We start from the raw sequence: 12,274 nt of genomic DNA on the forward strand, positions 1-12,274 counted from the left end.
CAAATATTTTCTCTCACATTGTAAAGTGTAAGACTATAGTGCAAATGTTCTACACCCTCATCTGAACACACACATTGTAAATTCTTTGTGTACACAAAGGCCCTGATACTCTCTAGGAATTTTAAGTAGCTGTGCCCTCTTTGCCTTCCTTCATTTCCTTGGCAGGGATCATTTTAAGCTAGACAGTATTGAAAGACTTTGAGGTTAGATCTTTACCAATGGGGAAAAAGATCAGAAGCCCTCTGCCTGAGTGCACTTTCTGCTTTGAGATAGTTTGTTTTTCCAAGCACAGGTTCTTGGTTAAGAGAAAAGTTCTGGCATGTTCAGAAATCTTATTTGAAGTAAAGTCTCTTTCTTTGTGACCCTGAATGATTTTTTTTAAGATTCAAAAATATTAATTCATATATGCAACAATATCTGACAATTTATCTTTTATTTTCTATAAATTATGCATTTCTTGGGAATACAAATCTAAATTCATGCTCCTTTGAGCAAAACTCTACAGAAAAGACCAGATAGTTGAACACAGTTCTGAAGAGTTATTTGACCTTTTCAGACTCTTTATTTAAAATGTATGCTTGCCAATAGTACCTAAGGACAAATATTTGATAATAATTAAGTTGTTATTAAAGGAAATCATTTAGAATACCACCACTGTAATTAAAAACATGAATTATGTCACCTCTTCCAGTGTCTTAGCCAAATATGAGTTTTTACCTCAATCTATCCTCAATATTTTTTCATTCGTATACTAAAAATTATATCAATATTGAGCCAACCAAAACAACAAACATACCAGCATGTACATTTAAAGAAAACTTTTTTTAAAAAGTTAATCAAGATGTGTATTGCATTTGATTTCTTTTCAGTTTTAGGGTTGTTCACTATGACCACTTGGAATTATACAAAAGAGTCTGACTTCATCCTTATGGGACTGACAGATTCCAAAGAGATACAGCTAGTCCTTGCTGTTCTGTTTCTCCTGATATACCTGGTCACTGTGTTGGGGAACACAAGCATGATGCTGATCATTCGTATAGAAGCTCAGCTTCACACCCCAATGTATTTTTTTCTAACACATCTGTCATTCCTTGACCTCAGTTACTCAACTGTCATCACACCTAAAACCTTCGAGAACCTCTTTACCTCCATCAAAAATATTTCTTTCATAGGTTGTTTCACCCAACTGTACTTTTTTGTTTTGTTTGGTGGTGCTGAATGTTTTCTTCTCTCATCCATGGCATATGACCGCTACGTAGCTATATGCAATCCTCTGCACTATCCAGTTGTTATGTCCAAAAGACGATATCATGCCCTCCTCACTGGTTCCTACCTGATGGGAGCTATAGATTCTTCTATCAATATGCTTTGTCTAAGCAAGATGGATTTCTGTGACTCTCATGTCATCAATCACTTTTTCTGTGACACACCTGCAATTTTAGCTCTGTCTTGTAATGATACATATGTCATTGAAATGATAATAATCATTGTCTCTGGTTCAACTCTAATGGTGTCCCTTCTTACCATATCAATGTCTTATGCATCCATTCTCTCTACCATCTTGAAAATCAGTTCTACTTCAGGAAAGCTAAAAGCCTTTTCCACTTGTGCCTCTCATCTACTGGCAGTCACCATATTTTATAGTACTATGATCTTCACTTATTTAAAACCAAAGAGATCCTATTCTTTAGGAAAGGATCAAGTGGCTTCTGTCTTCTACACAATTGTGATCCCCATGCTGAATCCACTCATTTATAGTCTCAGAAACAAAGAAGTAAAAAATGCTGTCAGCAGAATTATGAAGAAAAGGGAGGACTCCAGATAATAAAGATAGGAGTGGTACTCAGCACTTGGACTTTTCTCTTTTTATTTTCCAGTTAGTTCTTTCCTTGTTCTCTATCAAAAATGTATGGTATGCATAATTTAAATCTGTGTGGAGCTGTTCTTTGTATAATATAACTTGATCTTAGATATTACTGAGGAAACATTTTAGAAATCTACATAATAATGTGAAATAATATTATATGTATTAAATCAGTGGTCTAAATATTTTGATTTAAGGACAAATGTATGGAAAACTAGAAACAATGATCTTCAGTCTTAAAATTATATTGTATACATGTTGTAACTTTAGAGAATTATAAAGCAATAATGTTTGCATAATGAGAATAAGGGCATTCAATTTTTAATATCTAGAAGGAATCCATTGAATGGTTTTGTGGTCTTGTTTTTGAAACAGAGATTATGAGTTTTGGACTCTAGATTTAGTATGCTTTAGTTTTAGGGTATTAGGATCTTAATGGTTAAGGCTATTTCCTCTGGGATCGAAGGCTCAGCAATTAGGAACACACATTTCTATGGTAAAGGACTCAAGTATCCAGAACCAACATCAGGTAGCTCACAACCTAATTTCTTTTAACTCCAGCTCGAGAGAAGCCAAGACCCTATTAGGGGCTCCTGATCTCATATGGACTTAGCTACACACATACACACGCACACACACACACACACATAAATTAAGTTTTAAAGAGACTATTTCCTCAGTTCTGCAGCATACAAAAAAATAACCTTAAATTCATCTGATTAGGTGATAGATGTTGGGATGTAAGATATAATCATGAAACATAGCATAGTCATACAAGGTTTATAATCCTGCAATATTTTCAATGTGTATTGCATTTGTTAAGGAATTTCTTTTTGTATCTTACAAATTTATTTTAAATATGATAATAGAAAATGCATAAAAAACAAAAAACCCACATTTTCAGCTTACATTTTGTCAAAAATAAATTGTAAGAAATTGTATATTAATGTTGGAACCAAAGTGGAATATATTATACACTATTAAAGTAAAATTGTTTTATAATTTTTGGCAATTTTGTGTATGTTTTACTATGTCATCCATATTAATATACACCATTTTTTAAAAAAATGTTTTATTTACTCTAAGCTGTTATACAGCTTTCTTATTTATTTGATTATTGCTTATCTTCAATCTTTTTTTTTACAGGTAAGTTTCTATCCCCCTCTAGGTCTGCTATCCCACAGTTCCTCATCCCATTCCTTCTCTCCTTTCTCCCAGAGTAGGTACCCACCTCCTACCCACCTCTCTTCACCCCAACTCACCCTACCCTACCCTACCCCTCCAGGAGTCCCCAATCACTGGGGTCTCAAGTCTCTCAAGGGTTAGATGTGTCTTCTATCATTGAGGTCAGACCAGGCAGTCTTCTGCTGTATATGTGTCTGGGGCCTGAGAGCAGTGGTATGCTGCCTGGTTGGTGGCTCAGTGTCTGAGAGATCTTAGTGATTCAGGTTAGTTGAGACTGCTGATCTTCCTATGGGGTCACCTCTCTGTATCAGCTTCTTCTAGCCTTTCCCTAATTCAAATACAGGGATCCCACACTTCAGTCCATTATTTGAGTGTAATTTGGATCTCTTGGAGGACAGCAACAGCTTTCTTTTTTCATTGAAAGATTTAGTGTTTGAGATTTACTTTGTCAATGAATCACACACACACACACACACACACACACACCACAGACTTACACAAAATAAAACCTTATTGTAACAAAACTCCAGTATTTGTATTTGCAAAATATTTGAGAAATGTGTTTTTCTGTGACTTATGAAGAAGCCATAGTGAACTGCCTTTATTTGCATTTCAAGTGTAATCCCTTTTCCTTGTTTCTTCCTCCCGCAAAACTCCCAATCCCATCCCCTTGCCCTGTTTTTATGAGGGTGTTCCCCCAGACACCCACTCACTCCTGCCACCCCGCCCTGGAATTCCCCTACACTGGGGCATCAAGCCTTCATAAGACCAAGAACGTCTCCTCCCATTGATGCCTGGCAAGGCCATCCTCTTCTACATATGTGGCTGAACCCATAGGTCCCTCCATGTATACTCTTTGTTAGGTGGTTTAGTTTCTCAGAGCTCTGGGGGTGGTCTGGTTGGTTGATATTGTTCTTTCTGTGGGGTTGCAAAACCCTTCAGCTCTTTCAATTCTTTCTCTAACTCTTCCATTGGTGACCTTGTGCTCAGTCCAATGATTGGCTGTGGACATCTACCTCTGCATTTGTCAGGACCTAGCAAAGCCTCTCAGGAGACAGCTATATCAGGCTCCTGTCAACGTGCACTTCTCAGCATCCACAATAGAGTCTGGGTATGGTGACTGTGATGGCAGTCTCTAAATGGCCTTTTCTTCAGTCTCTGCTCCACATTTTGTTTCCAACCGTCCTCCCATGAGTATTTTGTTCCCCCTTCTAAGAGGGACTGAAGCACCAATACTCAGGTCTTCTTTGTTCTTGAACTTCATGTGGTCTGTGAATTGTATCTTGGGGTATACTGAGCTTTTGGACTAATATCCTCTTATCAATGAGTGCATACCATGTGTGTTCTTTTGTGATTGGGTTACCTAACTCAGAATGATATTTTCTAATTCCATCCATTTGCCTAAGAATTTTATGATGTAATTGTATTTAAAAGCTGAATAGTACTCCATTGTGTAAATGTACCACACTCAGGATAGCAAAGGCTATTTTCAACAATAAAAGAACTTCTGGGGAAATCACTATCCCTGACTTCAAGCTGTATTACAGAGCTTTAGTGAAAGAGATAGTCAGGTAGATCAATGGAATAGAATTGAAGACCCAGAAATGAACCCATACTCTTATGGTCACTTGATCTTTGACAAAAGAGCTAAAACCATCCAGTGTGTGTGTGTGTGGGGGGGGAAGACAGCATTTTCAACAAATGGTGCTGGATCAACTGGCAGTCAGCATGTAGAAGACTGCAAATCAATCCATTCTTATCTCCTTGTACAAATCTGAAGTCCAAGTGGATCAAGGATCTCCACATAAAACCAGATACACTGAAACTAATATAAAAGAAAGTGGGGAAGAGCCTTGAACACATGGGCACAGGGGAAAATTTCCTGAACAGAACACCAATGGCTTATGCTCTAAGATCAAGAATTGATAAATGGGACCTCATAAAATTGTAAAGCTTCTGGAAGGCAAAGGACACTGTCAATATGACAAAGTAGCAACCAACAGATTGAGAAAAGGTTGTTTCCAATCCTACATCCCATAGAGGGCTAATATTCAATATATACAAAGAACTCAAGAAGCTAGACTCCAGAGAATCAAATAACTCTATTAAAAATGGGGTACAAAGCTAAACAAAGAATTCTCAACTGAGGAATATTTAATGGCTGAGAAGCACCTAAAGAAATTTTCAACATCCTTAGACATTAGGGAAATACAAATCAAAACAACCCTGAGATTCTACCTCACATCAGTAAGAATGGCTAAGATCAAAAACTCAGATGATAGCAGATGCTGGCGAGGATGTGGAGAAAGAGAGACACTCTTCCATTGTTGGTGGGATTGTAAGCTGGTACAACCACTTTGGAAATCAGTCCAGCTGTTCCTCAGAAAATTAGGCACAGTATTACTTGAGGACCCAGCTATAAACTCCTAGGAATATATACAAAAGACACTCCAACATATAACAAGGACAAACGCTCTACTTTGTTCACAGCAGCCTATTTATAATAGCAAGAAGCTGGAACAATCCACATGTCCTCCCTCATTCTTTATTTACTTCTCTTGACTCTTCCTAAGAAGCCCACTTTTTCCCATTTCTCCATTAAAACATTTGCATTCAACTACTACTACTGTTTACCCACCTTCTGTATTTACCTTCCTGTTTTTCTAAATTTAAAGTTATTAAATTATTAACTTCTAAATTAAAGAGTCACATTTTTACTGCAATGGTGAAAATCAATTTGTAAAATAAAATATACATTTACAGCTTGTTTTCAATTGGGTTGACAATGTTCACACAGAAATTCTAAACTACATAATAAAAGATTCAATAGCAGATACGATAAGCCCTTTTTGGTCAAGGTTTTCAAAGGGACTCTCAAGCACACAACCTATTGCTATTATCCTTGGTTTCTCCTCAGAAGTCTAAACTAAGTCCTTCTTGCAGAAAGCACCACGAACTTCTGAAACAAGACCCATAGTTCTCTAAGATTGAAGTGAATTGAATGCCTCATGTCTGAAGATTTGCTTTCATGGTACTGAAAATTGTCACATAGTCTTAAAAAGGTGAGCAGCAACTAAGATTTCTACCCAGCTAGGATGCCTATGAGCCATATTAATGACCTAAGAGAAATCTAAGGATATAGAAATGGCATACAACGTTTGGTGATAATGCACAGTTTTCTAATTGGATTTAAGACCCACTCAAAAAGTGGGAAATCATGCCTGGTACTTGACACCTTCCTAAGTACTCAGTACCAGTGATTACTGGAGAAGAATCTAGAACCACTATTTTAGTGAGGCAAAATAATCCCTAACAACAATCTATAAACCTTTGCTCTTATATCCATAGGTAAGTACAATCTTCAAACCTCATCAAGAAAACATCTCTTTGCATCAGACAAAGACCAGCACAGCAAACTACAACAAATGAACATACAGAATTGTGAAAGTCCAGCCCTAATGAATACCTTCAAAGCCTTCCGAAACCCAAGGCTCAGGGAACACTGTAGATGAAGAGGCAGAAAATAGTAAGAGACAGAAGATCAAAGAGGTTGTTGTGAGAGTGGGTCTCATAGTTAGATTGTTTACCCCAATAGTGACACTAACAAAACTCACTAAACATGAACAAACAAGGAAGGTGCCAATTGACATACTATAAAAAGAGGAAGAAAATATTTTAGTGGGAGAATAACACCTATTTTCTATCCAATACCAAATGATCATTCCCTAAAATATACATGTAAGTAATATTAAATAAACTGACCAGTTTATTTTAATGAATATATATGTAAATACATATGCATTTATTCATGTAATGAAAATAAATTTTAAAAAGGTCATAAATTTGAAAAAGTGGGGAGAGCCATATGAAAGGGTTTACAGAGACAAAAGGAAATTGAGAAATATTATTATAATATCAAAATTTTGTATGCAGTTAAAATACACTAAACTAAAACTATCTCAAAGGAAATATGTTCTTCAGTCTTTAGTGTCATTCTTTATGCTTCAAGTAAAGATTTAAGCATTATGTTAGAATATTCTTAAACTCTAATGATTACACATCCAAACATTAGCAAAGTGTGATTGAAAATAGGAACTGCATGTAGAATCTACCCTATATTTCCTCTTTTACTGTATTAGAAAGTGGACCTACATTTCCTTTTGGAAAACAATTGATGAAGCATCCTATTTCATTTTTTTAGAACAGAATTTTATATGCAGATTTCTACTGACTAGCACAACTATACCATTAAATTGTAAATTTTATTTTCTTTCACAAACTCATTGAAACTTTCATTATATAAATAGTAAAAGAGAAAAACTTTCCAAGTGTCTCCTGGTAGTAAACAACATTGACTGTAATCCTTTTAAATGCTAACTCATCCTGCTTTCCCCTGAAGACTGTCCTTGTATTGTTATGAATATTTCTATTTTTTCTTATTTCTGCATTTTTCTACTTGAAGACAACTGCAATTCTTTGACATGATTGCTTGTTTTTAAGGTTCTTCCTCACTATTCCATTTAAAATTGTATTTTCTTTCCTCATTTTTATATTTAATTTGCATTCTATGGCATTCATTACCATCCTAAATTCTTGACATTTCTCTGCCTATTGTTTGTGTTTTTCTCTGACCACTTGATTTGTCATAGCCACAGATAGCAGGGCCTCAATGTACTCAAGATGATGAGAGGTGAAGCTGGAGTAAAAAGAGTTTACATATCTTATTCAAGGTCACTATATCAGTTATAGAAGTATGTCTTCTTCACATTCAAGAATGTCCATTGTTTGAGTCTATAGCATTATCACTGTCTACCATTATTCAAATAATATCATTTTTATACAAAATATGCTACTATAATAAGTCTCCTCATTCTCATGTTAAAAATGTTAAAGTGATCGTTTTCTTGATTCAATTCTGAGCAAATTTGTCATTACAATATAATATAAAACCGTTATCATAACAATTGTTACTGATTCTGCTACTGATTTTGTACACTACTATTTATCCTTATCAGAAAAGCATTTTTCTACAGACTCAAACTTTATTTGGTTAAATATGTTGCCAATTTCCATATAAACACAGTAAAATGATCTTTTTGAGAACAAGCTTCATCTCATAAAATGAATTTAAAATATATATCATTAATACTTCTTAATGTAAACTAATTTTAGAATAGAAATAAATACAGAAAAGTGAATATGACATATGTATTCTTGAATTAAGGTGAATATTTTATCCATCTTATTGGGCATTTATTGGATATGAGTACGCTTTATGGAATTATAACAAATGCAAAATATTTCTTATATACCTAGTGGAAGATAGGTTTGGGAACTAAGTAAGGACTTTGAGCATTAAAAGAATTATTATTTCATTACATCAGGCCAGCTGTAGAGATAAACAAATGGGCACTTATAAAAGCCAATTTAAGATGGTACATTTAATCTACACTCTCATTTGCATAGCTAATATATGGAAATTTCTCAATAATATCACTAAATAATCTTTGCATTAGTTTTGGAGTTTCTCTTCCATATCTATAATTTCACAGTTGAAAGGAAAGACTTTAATAGAAACAAACCCAAGATTTAAAGTCAATAATACCAAATAATGTACAAAGGAAGAGTTAGATATATATATAGGAAAATGTGGTGTTTCATCAAAATTTTACAAGAAAAGGAATTATGTGCATATTGTGTTTTCAAAACACAATCCATAAGAGAAATAACAAGCTAAATATCACTAGTGTAAATAATTCCTGACGTATCCAACAAAAATGGAATAATTTAAAGAATAAGATCATATATATATCAATAATTGACTGATATATTTCTTTTAAATATAATGTAGATATGTAAATCATATGTTCACATTCCTACATACCATAGTCAAGATCAATTAATATTTTGGGAAATGTTGATACATAATGTACATGATATTTATGTATGATGTACATATGAGGTAACCTGAATTTTAGGCTTACTCAAATCAATTTTAAAACATGTTTCATTCATGAACCTATTTTCTCTTAAGTAACTTTCTCATTGCCTCTTTTACATCTTTGTTTCTCAAACTGTAGATGATAGGATTCAGCATGGGTATCACAATGGTATAGAAGGTTGACATTACCATGTCATTTTCAAGTGTGTAGTTAGAACTTGGTCTCACATACATGAAAAGGATTGTCCCATGAAAAATGGACACTCCTGTTAGGTGAGCTCCACATGTCGAAAATATTTTCCTCCTCCCTTCAGTTGAATTAATCTTCAGAATGGCCAGCAGGATAAATCCATAAGAGATTAGGACAATGTGGATGGTGATTAGTTCAATAGAGCCTGCACAGTAGAAGAGCAGAAGCTGATTTAAGTGCGTGTCAGAACAAGAAATTGCAAGCAATGGAGGAATATCACAAAAGACATGCCTAATTTCATTGGATTCACAGAAAGAAAGGCTAAAAGTAGCCACTGTGTGTATAGTAGCATGTACAATTCCACCAGTATATGAAGCAATAATGAGTGGAACATAGACCCTTGGTGACATTCTTACTGAATACAGAAGTGGGCTGTAGATTGCTAAGTAACGGTCATAAGCCATTGCTGCCAAAAGGAAGCATTCTGTGGTTCCAAATGTCACAAAGAGAAGCATCTGTGTTGCACATCCAACAAATGAAATAGATTTATTCTTTGATAGGAAATTGACCAACATTTTGGGAGTCAGTACTGTAGAAAAGCAGGCATCCAATGATGACAAGACAGTCAGAAAATAGTACATGGGGTTGTGGAGCCGTAAATCCTCAATGACCAATACAACCAAACCCAGATTTCCAATCAGAGTTACAATGTATATTGCAAGAAATAAGATAAATAAAAGTATATTTATGTCAACATCATCTGTGAATCCCAGTAGTATAAAGACAGTGATTTCACTCACATTGTGCACCTGGGTAGTTTCTTCATTCATATCTGACGGAGTCATTGGTATTTCTTGTTTTACTTACAGATTCTAAAGGCAACAGTCTGTGGACTTAAAATCAATGAATTACATCCTAGTTATATTTTGAAAAGTCATTGTATTTGTGAGATTGTCCGTAACTTGAGTCTGAGTAGATGCATTAATTGTTTAAATAAATTGAAGAAAGATTATTCTTTAGTTGTTGAATAAATTTCTTAGGATAAAATAGCCAATGAAGTTATGTTAACTCCAGTTCTCTCCACAATTCAAACATAACTGTTCTCAATTAACTAGATGTGAGGTACTGTTTGTTCATATTTTCATAAGTAATTTGTGCCATGCTTTTTAATGAAAGTATCTTCATATAGTTTTCACTTTCCCTTCCCACAACCATGGAACTCTCAGTAATGGACAGAGTTACATTTCTGCAGACGTTGAATACTCTTTGAAATCTGTAAAAGAAAAAAGGTTTTTCTTTGCTATGGTTTATTTCTGTTCTTGTTGTCTATTATTACCTTATTTTAAATGCAACCATCATCAATTGTTAATTTGTAGACTCTTGAATTTTCACTTTCTTGTATTTTTCCGACTTTCAAGTTAATACTAGTATTCAATTTTTTGGTTAATATGCTAATTATTAATGAAAGTCATTAAAAGAATTTGGGTGAATATTAATTCACAGCAACATTACAAAAACTTATATGGCTTTAATGAAGCATCTGAAAATATTGTGAATAATCTGTTACTCAATAAATACCAAGACAATTACTTACACATAGTGATTTGTTCCTTAAGTAAGACAAACACAATATATGGCACAAACTTTTTACAACCAAAATTTCAATAATCATTATTCTATGAAAGAGTATTTCTGTTGTTGAAATGAAAATAGTAGATGCCATGTTTTTCCAACAAGATTTCCAAATGAAGAATGATAATATATGTCAATATTGTGATCAGTCAGTATTCAAGAGGCCCAAATGCAGTTACTCATACAACTAGACTGGCAGAAAGAAGATATTATAAAGAGATGTTTGTGTTTCTCAATCTATTATCAGTCTACTGAAAAGATGAACCTTAGAGAAATGTGAATGTCCCATGAGGCTGTTGATGGGAGAAGGAAACTTTACCAACCAGAGGGAAAAAATGTGTCACCATTGTCACAATTTCCCACAATTCTAATAACTTTCCAGTCCATTGTATAGTATAATCTTGGAGCCCTGGCAATGATGCAACCACACTCTACTGGGACCACTTACATTTGAATGCTCTCTGGTTCTCTTTTTAACTTATGTCAGTACACTGAAGATGGACAAAAGGGTGTCACCGAGGTTGCAGGATCATTTTGCTCTTTTTCCCAACGTGGTCACATTGAAAGCATCATTTTTTACTCTTTACTATTAATTGGACCATTTAGAATTGGTGCCTGAACTTTTCTTCTTCACTTACACACTGTGATAACAAATTTGATAATACTAGTTCTGAAAAAGAAAAACAGCCAAGAATGTTTGTGAAGTGTACAGCACTGAGAGACTGATTTTTGTTTGTTAGTTTTTTCAGCAGGACTTGTACCAACTGACATTTATCATAGGGAAATATCTGGTCTTTCATGGGCTCAACTAATTGATTTTCATTCAATACTGAACATAGTATATTTTGTCACATGACGCTTCAATTGGAAAAGGAGACAGTTAAAAAGGACATTGAAAATTATGCTTGTTTCTAAAGAAGGTTCCTCCTCTAGTGGGAGATTTTCCTAATACACAGAATCAATAGATTTGTAATGGTGGAATTATAAATGAAGAAATAAAACATTGTTTCTCCTAAACTTCTAGGATTCTTAACTTCAAAATGTAAGCTAATTTCCACTGTCATGGTAAATTAACATAATTCATGTGTTATACACAGGCATATAGAGCAATATAGTAATTTATGTTTATATATAATTTTATTTATAATATATATATATATATATATATATATATATATATAATGTAGGTGTGTGTGTGTATTTATTTTATTTTTACTGTATCTCTGTGAGTATGCACCACATTTGGCAAATAACTAGAGTGGCCAAAATTGTATATCTTGGAGCTGGAGTTATATGTAGTTCTGAGATAACTGATGTTGGTGCTATAAATTGAATTTGAATCTTCTCAGTAAGCTATCATAAAGATGGAGTCATCTCTCTAGCCCATGAATGACTGAATCAAAAATTTATTTATATGATTACAGATAAATATGCATGTATATTAAAAATGATAAAGACTGTA

At 34.1% G+C, this 12,274-nt stretch overlaps 2 protein-coding genes across 2 annotated transcripts; one reads left to right on the plus strand and one right to left on the minus strand.

The window, feature by feature from the left end:
* The first annotated feature begins 886 nt into the window (after nt 1-886).
* LOC114634570 (olfactory receptor 8H1-like) lies at nt 887-1,825 on the plus strand. The gene has a single exon (XM_028783149.1). The coding sequence runs from the start codon at nt 887-889 to the stop codon at nt 1,823-1,825; it is 939 nt and encodes a 312-aa protein (XP_028638982.1).
* A 7,243-nt stretch (nt 1,826-9,068) lies between these two features.
* On the minus strand, nt 9,069-10,025 carry LOC114634568 (olfactory receptor 1102). Its single transcript, XM_028783148.1, has one exon. It carries the CDS (start codon nt 10,023-10,025, stop codon nt 9,069-9,071), a length of 957 nt encoding a protein of 318 aa, XP_028638981.1.
* Between the last annotated feature and the right edge of the window lie 2,249 nt (nt 10,026-12,274).

Source organism: Grammomys surdaster, unplaced genomic scaffold (assembly GCF_004785775.1).
Source record: "Grammomys surdaster isolate TR1022 unplaced genomic scaffold, NIH_TR_1.0 980, whole genome shotgun sequence".
Classification (NCBI taxonomy): Eukaryota; Metazoa; Chordata; class Mammalia; order Rodentia; family Muridae; genus Grammomys; species Grammomys surdaster.